We start from the raw sequence: 16430 nt of genomic DNA, 5'->3' as shown, positions 1-16430 counted from the left end.
GTTTCCTTAATTTCTCTTTCTGTTTTCTCATTGTTAGTGTATAGGAATGCAAGGGATTTCTGTGTCACACAAGCTATTTTTGTACCATTCTCAAGAGTTTTTGCCACATCCACATACCAACTTTCTTAGTCTTTACCGAACATTTTTATTTAAATTGACTTGAAATTCATTTACTTTTGCTTTTAGTTTGTGTCATTTTAAGCGGTTAATATCCATGGAATCACAGGTTTGATGCACAGGTCAATAGTTTTAATACACACCAAAATATTAAACTGTTACAAGCTCTTCACCACGTACCATTTCAGATAATTTCACGTGGCTGGGGCAGCATTTCATTAAGTATTACATGCATTGTGAGTATCAGCCTGCAAGGAGGCAGAAGAACACGTGCTGACACTGTGCGTTTCTCTTTCCTGTGCTCTAGGTGCCGGCATGGGCCTCTGGGGAAGTGCGTGCACTGCGTTCCTCTTGAGGTGAGTCCACGCAGCGAGTTCCCAGAGCCGTCTCCACACTTCTCTAAGTCCCTGGGCTGAGTTGGAGTGGTTCAAGGAACTTATCTATTTATTGCCCTGGGCCTCGGATTCCCCCTAGTGCAGGCTGCACTGAGAGGATGAGCCTTTATTTATGGGAGTGACCTTCTGGGTAGATTATGAACAGCTGGGACAGGGTATTGCTGTGATAAAGGGGCAGCATTTACACTGGGTTCCCTGGACAATCCTTTTAAAACCTGACACAAAGCTGGACCTGGCGGTTTTTGTGTTCATCATCGTTTTGATTTACTTTGCCCTGAATCTCATGTCTCTACTGATTTGTCCTGGTGAGATTGAGAGTTACCATAATAATGCTGACTTGTGACTGGTTAACCCTGAATTTACGGCAGGAAGGCCAATCTGATTTTCTTCATGAGTCTCCTCTTGCTTCGTCTTGTGGCTTTTTTTTTTTTTTTTTTTGCAAAATTTACTTGATACTTACTTGACTTGCATCATTTTATGTTTAATAGAAATGAACAGATTAATAGAGATTTAATTAATTAATAGAGATTAATAGAGTTATCTTTTGAAGATAACTGGTACACAGAGAACCTGGTTCTGACCTAGAACAATAGAACCTAACACCATTTCTCCCTTTCTGCCCACCTGCCTCAGGGTTTGGCAGGTGGAGGCTGTGGCATGACCCCAGTTGCAGGTGTGTGACTCTGTTTACTGTGTGTTTTGGCAGCCGTTTGATGAGGACTACCTAAACCACCTAGAGCCTCCCGTGAAGCACATGTCCTTCCACGCCTACATCCGGAAGCTGACCGGAGGGGCTGACAAGTAAGCAGCTTGAATGCGGGGGTGGCACCCATGTGGCTTTGGGTCGCAGAAATTCATTTTCTGTCTCTTGCACACGTTGCTTAAAGCCCCTTGGCATTTGAATGAGAAAAGTAAAGATCAAAGTCTGGGCATGCATTGTTTGAATTTGTGAATCTTATTCTGATTCTAGAAGAGGAAACAGGTGGGTGGAGACTCTGGTACCTGCTGTAGTCTGCAGTGCCAGTGCATGGGCAGAGGCCAGGCTGGTGGTGGCCTCTGTGGAGGCCCGGGGGTACCTTGGCAACCTTCTCTTGGGTATGCGGTGTCCTGGCAGCTAGCTGTTTGTGAAGATGAATGAGATGAGGCATGTCAGTGGCCAGTCCTGTGTCTATGGAGTCTCAGCCCACCTTCCCTTTGCTTTTTGGAAAACCTGAACCACCTCCCCCCAATTCTCTTGGCTCTCCTGTTTCACAGCCCCCGTCAGCCCTTTGCCCTGGAACCTGCCTCGTTAGCAGCTCAGCTTCACAGCCATAGTAAGGCCAAGTTTGGGTGTCATCCCTGGCTTGGCCTTTGGTGCCTCAGCATTGCTGTCTGCAGTCTCGGCCAGGCGGGCAACGGGGGATGCAGGTGGGCAGTGGGGACGGCTGGCTCTTAGAGAGCAGCTTTGACAGTGGCAAGCTGAGAGCACTTTGATTTCTTCTGAATTACATCTAGTCCTTGCCATGCAGCCCTATCCTGCTGATGTGTTCACCTCACCAAAAAGGAACAAATTTCTTACTGGGATTTTATGATTCTTGTCTGTGCAACGAGAGGAGATGGTGGCTGAGCACAAGTCAGCAACATTTCATGAAGAATGTCATGTTCGCTTGCTTGTAGTTTTTCTCTGACAGCCTGCTGACATCCTGAAATGACTTTTAAAAAAACTTAGACCAGGAAAAAAAAAATCCCACCCGAAGCCTATTCTTGCTTTGTCCGTGGGGTAAGCTCTGAAACTGTCTGGACCAGAGCACGAGTGTGCTAAGGTTTGCTGGCCTTTTGTCAGTCTAGGTCAAGGGCTTGCTTGTCACTGTTGTTAACACGCAGCCTTGGTTGTAACCCTTGCTTCCCAAGTGCCATCATTTTCATGATGCTGCTGGCCTGTGGGGACAGTGCTGATCACTGGGCTGTTTGTGAACAGGAAAGCGACGGAGGTTGCAGGCACTTGTGCAGGCTCACCTGCAAGTCCACAGTGGGGCCCAGGACATCCTCACTGACCAAAAGCAGAGTGGTGATATCTTTGTTATGTATCCTAATCACATTTTTTCTATGGATAAGAATTCTGTCCAGAAATCTTAAGTGTTAGACTCATTACATAAATATTTGTTAAGTTGATGAAATTTAAAAAGAGTTTCATTTTCTCTCAGAGGTATAGGTTAAATCCAGATATTCAGCAGTACTCTTGAAAATCTTCATAGATGTTAGTGAAAACAAACTGTTTTTGTCAGAAATCATTCTGAATCCTGTACAGTCTTAAGTGTACGGGACAGAAGCTAGAACTCCATTAGAATAAATTTTAGCACATTTTCCCTGCTGTTGCTACCACATGCTTAGCTCTTGAGAACTCTGTTCAGGAAGTGTAAGGTATCTTACATTTTATTTCCAGCCTCCTGCTAAACTTTTAACCATTGTAATGCTTAATTAAGTTGCATTTTCTTGTTCAGGGGGAAATTTGTTGCCCTGGAGAACATCAGTTGCAAGATTAAATCAGGGTGTGAGGGACACCTTCCATGGCCTAACGGCATCTGTACTAAGTGCCAGCCAAGTGCCATCACGCTGAACAGACAGGTGAGATGTTGGCTGTGTCCACCTGGGTTCAGAAAGCAGTATATTTGTGTTCACAGCTGAGGAAAGATCTCTAGCTCCTTCAAGCATAGAGGGGAGCCTTCAGTTTTCTGTGTTGTTGGCTTGTGTAGAGGCAAAATTTTCCTGGTGACTGTTTAAAATGCTCAGTGGTTGTGACTTTGCCTTTTAAGAAACTGTGGCTCTGGAAGTTGGCTATGGCTCAACTATGAATAGAACTGTCCTGGGACCAGCTCAGGACATCTTTCCAAGCCAGGTTAAGAAGGGAACTGGGCTCAGGAAGGAGATTAGGCTCAAGAAGGAGCTCAGGGAAAATTTTGTGTAGTTATTCTGGCTTTTTCCACTCTTACCGTCCAGCCCTCCAAAAATAGCTTACCTCGTCTTTCCCCTGCCACTGCCAGCCCGTGTTTAGCTGCTTAGAATTCCATGGCCTTCTTGACTGTCTGAGAACCTTTCTACTTTTCTTTTTCTCCTTCCTTCCTTCCATCCATCCCTCTAGTTCTCTTTTCTTTCTGTCTGTCTTAATTTCTTTTTGAAAACTTTTTTTTGACTTAGAATATGTGAAAACCTGCATTTTAGGTAGAATCCAGTAAGGTGTGTTTTTTTTTTTTTGGCCATGCCATGTGGGATCGAACACTCCCCCCTGCAGTGGAAGTGCAGAGTCTTAACCACTGGACCACTAGGGATGTCCCCTTGTGAGGTTAATTTGAATTAATTTATTGAGGAGTCCCACCCTTACCCCTTCTACCCACTAAAATCTGAAGTAGTCTTAAGGGCAGAGCACATTCTTAGAGTCTTGTGCTAAAAGAATCAATTATTTTTTATCGAGTATTTGAATTTAACCTAATGTTGTTAACTCTACAGAAATACAGACATGTGGACAACATCATGTTTGAGAATCATACAGTTGCTGACCGCTTCCTTGACTTCTGGAGGAAGACAGGGAACCAGCACTTCGGGTACTTGTATGGACGGTACACGGAGCACAAGGACATTCCTCTTGGTATCAGGGCTGAAGTAGCTGCAATTTATGAGCCTCCTCAGGTAGACATGAGCAGGACTTACAGTCTGTGGGTCTCTGTTGCTTTGTTTTGATGGCTCTATGGGATGCCTTTTTCAGATTGTTTGTTGCTTTTCCTACTGCATCATTTGCCACAGTCTGTAGACTCTTAGACACACTCAAAAAGAACATTTGCAGAGTAAGACCATAGCCCCTAAATATTTCAGTGTATGTTTCCAAAGAATAAGGGCACGTTCTTATATAACAAGTGCATTGAGAAATTGAAGTAAGTTGAACTTTGATACAGATCTAATCTGCCATCTTATTCCACTTTTTGTCAGTTCCCCCAAAAGTGTCATAAAGTTGCTCTCTTCTGATTCTCTATCTCCTCTGCCCATGCCTACAATCACCTATCCTAGGAATTATGAAATTAGAGTCACAGAATTACTCTAGTTCTTTACCTTATGCCACACATTTAACTTAATAACAGTATCAAGATTACCACCAGTGTAGAACTGAAAACAGTTTAGAATTGTTTAGGTGGAAGGGTAGGGTCCCTAGGGTATATCCCACTAGGGACCAGCAGTTGGTTTCTGTGTGTAAAGTTGCCTGGAATATCTTCTCTGTATAATTATGTCACCAACAGCTTATAACCAACATTTAGGTTCGTTTGATTTTCAGTATTTAGGGGTTGGTTTTATATATATGTATTTAAATTTGTTGTACAATTATGTAAAACTTTTATATGGTTGTGTGTTATATATATGTAATATATTTATATTGTTTTATTTTATATAATAACTTTACTACGAAAGTGAGGACTGGAACTGTATTGCATCCTGGTTTATGATATGTTGAGATAGTTAGAGGGTCTTGTTCCTGCAGGTTACTGTGATGCAAAAACACAAAAAGTGCAATGCACTGAGGCCTGAGCAGAGAAACAAATGGAACATAGTAAATGTTAGAGGCTAAATTAGGTGGTGGGTATATAGATGTTCACTACTGATTCTTTAAACTTTGTTGTATGCCTGAAATTTTTTATTTTAAAAAATGTTGGGAAAGGAAAAAATTCGCACATTTGCAAAGTGAGTTCTACAAACAGCGTCTTCCCCTTCATCTGATTTCCTCCCTCCCCTACAGGTAGCCCTCACTTTAAACAGTTTTTCGCTTAGATCTGTAAAGTTTGATTTTTTTTTTTTTTTAGTGTAAGTGGATCCATAGATACTCCTGTCTTCTCCTTTATCTCTGGGGGGCATCGTGCCATGCGCATGTGTGTCCCCTTGTGCTGTGTTCCGGAGATCTTGCCATAACTGGTCTACTTTTTTTTTTTTTAATGAACCAAGGTCTGAACTGTAGGCCTTGTGGCCTTTGCAGGTGTGTGGCTCCTGTAGAGATTCCATTTCTTCCCTGGGTGTATTTATACAGATTGTGTGTTGTCTACCCCCTTGACATTCTTGTTATGTATTGAGAACCACAGAGGATGTGTTGGACCAGGCCTTCTGTGATGGTTCATTTGCAAGGAGATGGAAGATGGCAGTGGATGCTCACCCAGAGACCCTGCTTGTCCAGCCCTTCAGGTGCTGAATGTGCCCTGTGAGCGGGATCTGCTTTTGGAAGCACATGATGTTCCAGTTCAGCTTTGAGGAGGGTCCTTTATGATGTTCCAGTTCAGTTTTGAGGAGGTTCCTTTCATGAAGTATTTTAACAGTTTCATTAAGAGTATGATTGAACAAAAAATGGGAACAGAAGCCTTTGGCATCGAAACTACTAACAGCATCATCAGAGCTCCCAAATTGGGGATCCTGGAGGTTGAAACATTTGACCTCTAATAACCTCCAGCTCATTAGAAGTTGAAGCTCATGATGCCACATGTCATGAAACAAAAATCCTTAGGTTTGTTCTGAGTTTGTGCTTTGACCTGTGCTCTGGAGGTATTAATCATCTCCATATGGGTCATACCCAGCAACATAAAGTTCTTTTGTTATTTTGCCAGGATTTAACTAATTTACAAGGATATACCCAATTAGCATAACTCAATTTGGAATTACCTTCACTTTCCTATTTGATAGCCGTGTCTTCTGCTCAGTATGATGCTTAACCTATGAGCTGCATTTTGGTGCAGATTAAAGATTTCAGCAAGCTTTGTCTACTGCAAGAAGTGGGGTCCTATGGCCAGTGTAGGTTGCATGTGAGCCAGCCCAAGCACTGCCCCCACTACCCCGAGCTGAGCACTCTCCTCACCAGTCAGCAGGATACCCATTTCAGGTGCCCATTTGTTGGCTTTGAGTGTGTTTATCTTCTGTGCTCTTTCACTCTGCCTTGCCTGTGAAGCTAAGCACTGTCCTTGTATAAGTTGTGTGGAGATTTTCCAAGGCTGTTTTCTGGGAATGAATGTTACTTTGCAACTCTAACCTTGCCTAATCTAGCCAAGCTTACTTGAAGTTAAACTATTTATCCAAGGGAGTTTTGAAACTAACTTCTATTCCAAACAAAGGAACCTTAAGGAGTAAAGAACCTTCTCTAGTCCTGAACAACCACACGTTTCATGTGGAGCCGCTAACGTGAACCAGCCTGAATATTGCCTCTTCATGTTTTCTGAATCTTGATTAAAAGCAAAGCCAAGCCCTGGAAGGAAAGAGCCTGGAGGACTTGGCTTGTGTATCTGGTTGAGCTTTTTTACTGCCGAAAATCTCCTTTTTGACAAGGGAGATTGGTGCTCCTTTGTGACAGCTGACCAGAAATGGAGCAGAGCTGCTTGCTGCTTTTCTGAACCCCTCCTCTAAATCCATCTTTTTTTAATACCCTCACAGATTGGTACACAGAATAGCTTGGAGCTTCTTGAGGACCCAAAGGCTGAGGTGGTTGATGAAATTGCTGCCAAACTTGGCCTGAGGAAGGTACTGAGACTTTTTTTGTCCTTGAGGGAGGACCTGGGCTCTGTGTTGGGGACATCTAGGTGGTTGGCGTGGCCAGGCCTGGTTCGGGACTGCTCAAGGTCAGATGCAGGCCCTGCACGTTTTGAAGCCTCGCTTGTGTTTATTGGGCGCCTAAAAAAGGATGCCAGTGTAGGGACTGTTATATGTAAATCCACCAGACATACTTCTTGCGGATTGCCTCAAAGTGGGCCAGGAAAGAAGCAACAGGAGCAAGACCCCTGCTCCTGCTGCAGGGGACCTGACACTAGGCTCTGTGTCCCACCTGCCTGCTAAGGCAGATCCTTCTGTGTGTGAGCTCTCCCTTCACGTGTCTGTCTGCACTGATCATTTTCTGTCCCCGACACTTGGAGATTCTAGTGGTTCCTCTTCAGCCCTCATCGAACCTCCTGTTTGTAATTGACTCATCTGAGCATATAAGCCTTGCTAGTTTTCTGGGCAGTTAGAAGACAGAGGGTTTTCTTTTTGAATCTGTTTATCTAGTTTATCTCACATCTTTGGTAGAGTTCCTAGGAACTATACGGGTGACTTTTTATAGATACTGTTGAAATGTGAACTTGAACACATCTTAGAAATTCACTATTGATAGCTACATAAGTTTTATCCTTTGTTTCCTAATCAGTTTAGACAGGGAGAAACAGACTCCGTACAGATAAATGGGGGAAGACTGGAAATGTGCCTTATGACCCAGGAATGCTATAGAGCAAAGTTACTGCATCATTTTAAGAAAAAAACTCCCGTTGTTTCTAACAAGGAGTCAGTATAATGATTTAGGGGCATATTTTGATTTAAATTCTTAAAGTTTCTCATGTTGAAAAGAGGAATCAGTGTGTTTTTTTTTAACCCATTTTTGTTATAAATGTTTGGTTCACGGTAGAGTAGATCTTGAAATAACTTAAATGCCTTTCTCCAAACACTAGTTCCTTAGCCGTTAACTCAGCTTGATTCTGATTCTGTTTTGTTTAATGTTAAGTTACATTTATCCCTTAAGTCTCATTTTCTCCATTGCCATCCTCCTTGGGGGTTTTGTTCATTTGGGCATTTTTAAAGAAAGTGAAAGTCTCTTGATTTGCCTGGTCATGTCTGCAGGAGGTGGAGTTGAAGAGTTTCAGGGTTGTACTGGAGAGGGTCACAGGCACCAGATCACTTCTTTGAAGGACAGAAATGGTTGTGTGTCTGGATTCCATTGCCACTCTTCAGCCTCCCAGCCAGGTTCTGGTTCAGGAATGGTAACCAGCTGTGAGGCTCATGGGCACAGGAGGGCCAGGATTCACAGAGCACGTGGACAGGCACTGTTGCTGTAGCAGGACGTGCCAGGGAGGCTGACCGTGCCGAGGTCTCAGATCCCTGTACCCTCAGATGCTTCCTTCAGCCCTGCACTGGTGCTCAGAGGAGCAGCTGGGTGAAGTCTCTGTTGTTTTTTCTTTTATTTTAAATGCATTTTCTAGGGAGTATGTTCTCCTGTCTTACGGAGAAAACCCTAGTGTCTGAAGTGGCACTGTCTTTATTTGCTCGCTCATTGTTTCTCCTTCTCTCCAGAGAAGGAGAATTCCCTTTCACTAATATTCTGTTAGTTTTGTCCACCCCAAGGTCCCCTGCACCTAGCACAGTGCTGGGTCCAGAGGTGGTACTGAGTCTTAGTATTTCTAACACATAAATGAGCTTTGCTCCTTTGCCCTCATCTCCAACCGGCAGCATCAGGGGGAGGACAGCCAGTGTCAGCTGAGTACTGTTTGAAAGCCCAGGTATGGACGATGCCTTAGCTGAGGAGCTGACTCACCTAGAAAGAAAGGACCGACTCCCGGAGTCTCCTCTCTGGGCAGAAGCTAGAAGGCATTCGTCACCTGTTTCAGGGAGAAACTCAGAAGGTATTTTTCTCTCTTATGCAGGTTGGCTGGATATTTACAGACCTTGTCTCAGAAGATACTCGGAAGGGTACAGTTCGATATAGTCGAAATAAGGTGAGGTGGGCAGGGATGTTTGCTTGCCTGGACTTTGTTACAGACCATCTCTGGGCTGCACTCTTGGGAATCTCTGCACAGCTTACGTTTTTAGACTACATTATTTTAAACACATTGTTCTTGATAAACTAAGGCTGAGTCTATTCATTCTGTCTCAGAAATCAAAACCCTCCTTACCTTTCTGAAGTCCTGCCTCTCAGAGGTCAGCCCATGAGGTGAATTGCCTTGTGGTTCTGGCCTTACTGGTTACAAGTGGTTTTCTGTGAGGGGTTGGTAGTAGGAAGTGTAGGTACTTGTTTCACCGTAGTTTGTGACACGTCATAGTTTAGTTCTTAATATTTTCTGAATAAGAAATGGCAAGCATATTTTGACATGATGCTGTAGAACTTGATATGCTGGTTCTCTTTTCTTAGGACACCTATTTCCTGAGTTCAGAAGAATGTATCACTGCAGGAGACTTCCAAAATAAGCATCCCAACATATGTCGACTATCTCCAGATGGACATTTTGGATCCAAGTTTGTTACTGCAGTGGCTACAGGTATAAATGGAGGCAGAGTTATATTATAACCATTACTACCCTGTCAATAGGTTTTGTTCCTCTTTGCATTCTTTTTTAGGCACTTTTTTCTTTCCTTTTTTTTTTTTTTTTGGCCTCATCCTGGTACCAGGCCTGAATGGATACAGGAAAGAAAGGATTAAATCATGTCAAGTCTCTGTTTAGCCTGCTCTGCTACCCACTTGTTGTTTTAGTCACCAAGTCATGTCTGACTCTTTGCAACCCTGTGGCCTGTAACCCCACCAGGCTCCTCTGCCATGGGATTTTCTCAGGCAAGAGTACTGGAGTGCGTTGCCATTTCCTTCTCCAGGAGATCTTCCTGACCCGGGATCAAACTCGGGTCTCCTGCATTGAAAGGTAGATTCTTTACTAGTGAGCAACCAGAAAAGCCGTGCATTCTTAACATAGTTACAATAGATTTTCTTAATGGGCCTGTGAGCCATGAAATTCTTCTTTCTGGTTTGTGGCAGAAATCCTGAACTCAGCATCACCCAAAACTATTAATCCTAGAATCGTGGCTTCAGTGTAGCCCTCTTCTACTCCACTCTCTTAGCCTTAGTCCAGGTTCACTTGGTTCTGGATCTGAGTTCTAGGCTGCCTTTGCCCCTTTCCAGTAACCAAGGATGGCTCTGGTTAAGTAAGAGAAAAGGAATTTACTGTTTCTGTTACTTATTTATTTATGAGTGGAAGTGTCATTTTAAGAAACCTTTTCCATAAATCTTCTATTGGGAGTGATGAGTGTGTTTGTGATATTGTGTCTATTGTATTACATGTTACACATATAGGTCATGAATGTCAAAGTCGCTCAGTCGTGTGCAACTCTAGTCCATGGAGTTCTCTAGGCCAGAATACTGGAGTGGGTAGCCTTTTCTTGTCTAGGGGATCTTCCCAACCCAGGGATCGAATCCAGGTCTCCTGCATTGCAGGCAGATTCTTTACCAGCTGAGCCACAAGGGAAGCCCATAGGTCATGAATACATAGTGATAAGATTATGGCCTATAAAAAGTGCCACCGAATCCTCTATAATCTACTTGAGATGCTGTCCTAGGGAAACGCCAAGTGTAAGACCATATGGTTCAAAAGCAGTAGGAGTTTGAAACTTGGAGAACCAACTCATAAAAACAGTCTCTCTGGTCAGTTTATTAAACACTAACCTTGATCCTGTGAAGCCTTGAGTTCTTCCATCACAGAGGTGACAATCCGGTTCGCTCATGCTACCACACTTCTTCTAGTTCAAAAACCCAGTTTACAAATATCCTAAAGCGTGTAAGTAAATATGTGCTCAGTAATGTCCAACTCTTTATGACCCCATGGACTGTAGCCTGCCAGGCTCCTCTATCCATGGAATTTTCCAGGCAAGAATACTTGTATTGAGTGGGTTGCCATTTCCTTTTCCATAAGTAACTATATCCCCTATTAATCCCAGTTGAGCCTGTTACCACTGCCATGGGAACCATGAAGGAAAACATCTTTCATGCTGTCTGGATTTTCAAGATCCATTTGATGTGAGATCCATTTAGAGTGACAGGCACCTTCTCTTTGAAATGAATGTATTTTGGGGCACAAGAAGCTATGGTAGCATTGTTCACATGTTAACGTGAATTAATGGGGTCAAGTGCTTAAGATGGGAGTTTGGACAGGGATTAGTGAAAGCACTAAGTCTATAGCACAGAGTCCTTCTACCAGGGCCTCATGGGGCAGGGAACCTATTGTGATGAGAACACTCAGGGCAGCAGGAGCCAAGCGGGGAACAGAGAAGAGACAGGTTGTACATGATCAGAATTTTGCCAAGCCAGTTTTCTGTTTGACACAGGGGAGGAAAGTGCTCTCTTTCTACTCCCTACATCACATAAACCCCCACTCACTTCATTTAGGCTGAGATTCTGGGTCTAGGCATTTAGGCTGGTGGTTCTCAAACCTATCAGACCTGATACCTGCTCTTTAGTACATTTATGACACGTCTTTACTATCCAGAAAGTAAAGTTCATAGATAATATACCAGCCTACACACCTGATTCTATAAAGAAAGCAGAGTCGTACGATGACTGTAACATTAAGGAAAAATAACAGTGAAGGAACATGTAATAACACAATACACTCCATGAGCCAACAAGTGCTTGGGGACTGATACTTGCTGAGGACAGCACTGTGGAGGGCTGCCAGCCTTGTGGGCAGGCCCTGTGCAGGCATCAGTGACATAGTTCCTAGACATTCAGCCAGCAACCCTCCATAGAACTCTGAGCCAGGCAGGGCCCTTCCTCAACTTATATGGTATCCTATTCATAGATGATACGCTGTTAAATCTATGAGCATTTATTTCTGTGGTTGTGTATAAAATGCAATTGATTCTAATCCCAGGTCCCCACAAATACAGGTTTTGCCTACAGGAGTGTGCACAGGACATTTCAAGGCCAGGTGTGATGTAGAGCGGTTCTTTGTCGTGAGGGACTCCCCTGAACACAGCAGGACGTCCGGCACCTTTGACTTTAGCCTGCTAAAACTGGCAGCTCCCGCCCCACCCTGCCCCACTTCGTTAAGAAAAACAAAAATCACCTCCACAGATTTTCAGAACTGCTCCTCATGAGCACTGTTGTTTTAGGCTTCCATAGGCTCCCATGGTAACCTAACCCCTTTAATTACTGTTTCTATGGGGAATTATTTGATGAGCCCAAAGAACTGGTACATGTTTAGAATTATAAATAGTTTGCAACTCAGGAGCTGCCTGTACTTTCAGTTATTGAGTCATACCTGTTGTTGAGAATTTGGAAATTACAGATTGTCCGTGGAATTTTTGCTTCTGAAATAGGCACTTGACTGACAGGTTTTAAAACTGTAAGGTAATAAATCACTTATAATAAAATCTTCAGTTAGAGTCCTTTCAGATCTGGGCTGAGTTGTCCTTGGTAGTGCTGTGAGATGCTCAGATGCATAATTTCTCTCCCTTTCCTGGGTGGTGGCGATGGACAGTGGTTATCCAAAGTGTCAGAGTTCACTCATGGGGCTGTGACATTCATTCCCTGGATTGCACTGGAGGGTCATGTGCCTTGTGTTTGTTGCCTTGACGTTAGTTAGCTGTCATTGCCCAGGCCTGCCCCCCCCGCCCCAACTGTGAGAGTCAAGGGTCAGAGAGGAGATGTTAGACTTGGATGTCCACCGGCCTTTGGAGCCCATTGTGATGCAGCATTTGGAAACCAGCTGCTGTTGGCCTCTGGTGTGCAGTCAAGTCGAAACAAGTCCCTGCTTGTCCCTTGGAGGCTGGCTGTGCCCCATCCTTTACGTATTTGATTGCTTGGCCATCATGTCTGCCTTCTGGTAAATGTTTGTAAGCCAGACACATAAAACACCTGTTCCTTGATCGGTACCTTACTCTGCTTTTATAAAGGAAACTAAGTTAGAGATGTTAAGAGCTTTTTTTTAAAAATTCTCCAAAACTATCGCAGTTGCCACAAAGTGTGACCCTGATTCTGGAGGGGAGGAAGATGGCAGAATGGTTGGTCCTACCTGACCTCCGTGGGTTTTACCCTCATCTCAAACTGTAACCCTGCTGCAGGTTTCTATGGAGTAGGACCTGAGAAAGGTTGGAGTGCAGGGCAGGGCTCGGTGCAGGGAGCGTGGCCTCCTAAGTGCTGTGGCAGGATCCCCGGCTGCCTCCCAGATAGGCCGGCTGTCCAGGTGTCTGAGGTCAGGGCTCCCCTCTGCACTGTGCAGGTAACTAGCATTGTGTTGTCTTCTCCCGTTCACTCCCATCCATCTCTCTGCATTCACTCAAGAATGAAATTTGCTGAAACATGGGACTCTGTTATTCACATCCCTGTGTTACTAAAATCCAGGAGCCCAAGCGTGCTTTTGGATGGGTGTTAGAAAAGGTTTAACAGTTTTGCCTCCAGTTCTGAGAGAGCATGTCGCTGGTGGGCCTGTTTGAGGAGATGCAGTGGCATTTCCACAGCCTGTGTCCAAGGCTTTGTGCCCACAGCTCTCGTGAAGCTGCAGTTGAACGTTTTTGATTCTAGCGAAGACACATACACGGGAGTTGGCTCTGCAGATCTGAGATGAAGAATGACACTTGTTTTGAACATCCTCCCGTGGCTTCTCACTGAAGGTCTTTCTCTTGCAGGTGGCCCCGACAACCAGGTCCACTTTGAAGGGTACCAGGTGTCCAATCAGTGCATGGCGCTGGTCCGCGATGAGTGCCTGCTGCCTTGCAAGGATGCCCCCGAGCTCGGCTACGCCAAGGAGTCCAGCAGCGAGCAGTATGTGCCCGATGTGTTTTATAAGGTAAAAACGCGATGGTGCCAGAAGAGAGAGGTGGATGGAGAGCAGTGCAGACGCTGACCTGTCCTGGATGTTACTAAGTTTGGTGCATTCTGGCCATGGGTCCACCATGGTCATCTAGAGGCCAGCTTGTGGATAAGGGATCTGTAGCATTTCCAGGGCTTTTGTTAACTATGCAGGCTTGTGTGGTGTTAGGGCTTATAAGCAAAAGTGGGGATGATGCGCACTGGGGTTGGGGTGCATAGCAAGTGAGACCATTGCAGTACAGACTATTTCAGTTTCTGAAAAGGGGAATTGGTGCCTGTGGGCCTCAGCAGGAGTGAAGGTTGGAGCTGCCTGCAGAAGTGAGGCTCTCCTGAGGAGACCCAGTCATCCATTTCTAAATCTATTTCCTGTGAAAGCTATAAAAATGACTTTTATTGAAAACTGTGGAGACTTCCCTGGCGGTCCAGTAATTAAGACTCTGGTCTCCACTACAGGGGACACGGGTTCCATCCTGGTCCGGGAACTGAGGTCCTGTGTGCTATATGGCGTGCCACACCCCTCCCCCCTCCCAGAAAAGAAAGCAAGCTGTGATCTGGTTTGGAGAGTCAGCGTTGGGTGCTTCCCTGGGGGCTAGTGACCTGGTTCCCATCCTCCTCGTGGGAGCTGTTCCTGGTCACAGTCTGGCACCCTGCCTGTTCCCCGTCCTGGGCAGACTCCGGTTTCCATCTGCCGTTGCTCTTCCTGGAGGAGCCTTTATTTCTTGTGGTGCAGGCTGCTTTCGTATGTCTGAGAAGTACTTCATCTCCGTTGCTGAAGGATGTTTTCACTGTGTGACGAAATCTAGATTCACAGTTCTGCTTATGGTCTCACTGTACTTAGGCCACAAAGACTTGCTGGCAGAGGGACCTGGAACCAAAAAAAGGCAAGCAATGAAAGCCCATAAAGAGTGATGATCCAGTTTCTTTAAACTGATTTGATTCTTTCAGCTTTCTTTTTTGTATCTGTGTGCAATGACTAGACACTAAACAGTGTCTAGTCATTGTTTTGTTGTTCTTATTGTTCAACAAGGCTGTATTTTTAAATAGCTTTATTGAGATACAGTTTGCACATCACACACTTCACTGATTTGAAGTGCCCATCTCAGGGGCTCTTAGGATATTTGCAGGGTTGCATAGCCATCACCACTATCTAATTTTAGAATAGTTTTGTCCCCAAAAAAGAAGCCCTGCATCGTTTAGCAATTACACACCAGTCCTCCCAACTCCTGACAACCATTGATTTGCTTTCTCTGGTTTTCTTGATGGAATCCTACAGTGTGTGGTCTTTTGTGACTTGACTTTTCACCACTTACAGTATCTCATGGTTCATCCATGCCTGCAGTCTGCAGTGCTTCATTCTTTTCATTGCTGAATAGCATTCGTGTTAAGGACACACCCTACTACCTGTGGGACATGTCAGACACCCAGGAAAGCGCCCAGAGCTGAGGGGCTCCAGGGCCTCATCCTGGTGGTAACTTGAAGGCTAGACACTACGTGATTGTGACAAAGACTTCACCTCCTCAGGGATTGGAAGCGGGGCTGAGACTGTCTGAAACTGGATCTTTCCTGCTGTGGGCATCTGTGGCAGTGGGTGATGTGCAAAGGAAAAGTGCGAGGGCCTGAGGGTCTTGTCCCTGCTGCTGGTCTCCTCCTCAGCTCTTTGGAATGAAGGTCTGTCTTCTACTTCTGAATCTGAGCTTCTGCATGGTCTGAGGGTAGTGGGGGCAGGGACCATCACTGTGCCAGAAAGGCCGGGTCAGTATGGTAGCAAGCAACCTGTCTTTGCTCTGTAGCAGCCTGTCAAGAAACACTCACGGAGCAGGAAGGCCTCAATGCTGTATCTGCTCTTTTCGCCTGGTGGCAGTGGAGAGACACAGTGAAGCTGGCTTGTGATATAGCTCGCTCAGGCATCCTGTCAGATTTGTGGGACAGTAAGGAGCTCTGGGAAAGGGTTCTCCGTATCATTCTTGAAAGGAAACATTTCCAAGAGTCTTAAGAGTTCTGTTGTCTCTTCTCTCCTGTGGTGTTCAGTAACAATTTCTGGCTTGATAACCCAGATTTTGCCCGTACACAAATTCTGTGTGCATCAGGTACTCTGAATAAATACCTTTAAACCATTATTAAATATTCACACATCAAAATCACACCATGCTGGGAACCACTGTGAAAGTTTGATCTTCTCCCCAAAAGTTCCTGTCTTATAAGATATGTGTCTGTATGGCGCGTTTCGGAATGCAGAATGACTCACTTTTAGACCCTAAGACCTGGTGGTCCTACTAGTTGCAGTCCTAATAAGCCTTTTGGGGACAGCTTGCCGGTCTGGGGGCAGTGATGGGGTCTGGTGTCCTCATGGAAAGCTGTTCCCTATTAGCTGCAAAGACCTGTGAAGCCCGGCGCGCTCAGTGTGTGTGGACACATTGCTCCAAGGTCATCAGGCTACCATCTTTTTTTTTTTTCCCTAGAATTTTAGAAATTAAATACTGAGTAGATATGAAAGATTATTTATAAAACATGTTTAGGGAATAAAAAAAAGCAGAAATACCAATCCCCAG

At 44.7% G+C, this 16430-nt stretch overlaps 1 protein-coding gene across 1 annotated transcript in view; it reads left to right on the top strand.

Annotated features, from left to right (window-relative positions):
• The window catches only part of NPLOC4 (NPL4 homolog, ubiquitin recognition factor), a 52671-nt gene that overhangs the window by 17802 nt on the left and 18439 nt on the right, over positions 1-16430 (top strand). The window contains exons 5-12 of the mRNA XM_065909015.1: positions 425-473; positions 1219-1313; positions 2993-3116; positions 3996-4175; positions 6942-7028; positions 8954-9025; positions 9439-9565; positions 13698-13858. Coding sequence (XP_065765087.1) covers positions 425-473; positions 1219-1313; positions 2993-3116; positions 3996-4175; positions 6942-7028; positions 8954-9025; positions 9439-9565; positions 13698-13858 — 895 coding nt within the window. The remainder of the gene's footprint in view (positions 1-424; positions 474-1218; positions 1314-2992; positions 3117-3995; positions 4176-6941; positions 7029-8953; positions 9026-9438; positions 9566-13697; positions 13859-16430) is intronic.

This window comes from Muntiacus reevesi, chromosome 18, assembly GCF_963930625.1.
Source record: "Muntiacus reevesi chromosome 18, mMunRee1.1, whole genome shotgun sequence".
Lineage (NCBI taxonomy): Eukaryota > Metazoa > Chordata > Mammalia > Artiodactyla > Cervidae > Muntiacus > Muntiacus reevesi.
Note: the sequence above shows the minus strand (reverse complement) of the source record. Positions and strands in the feature narration are given on the sequence as shown.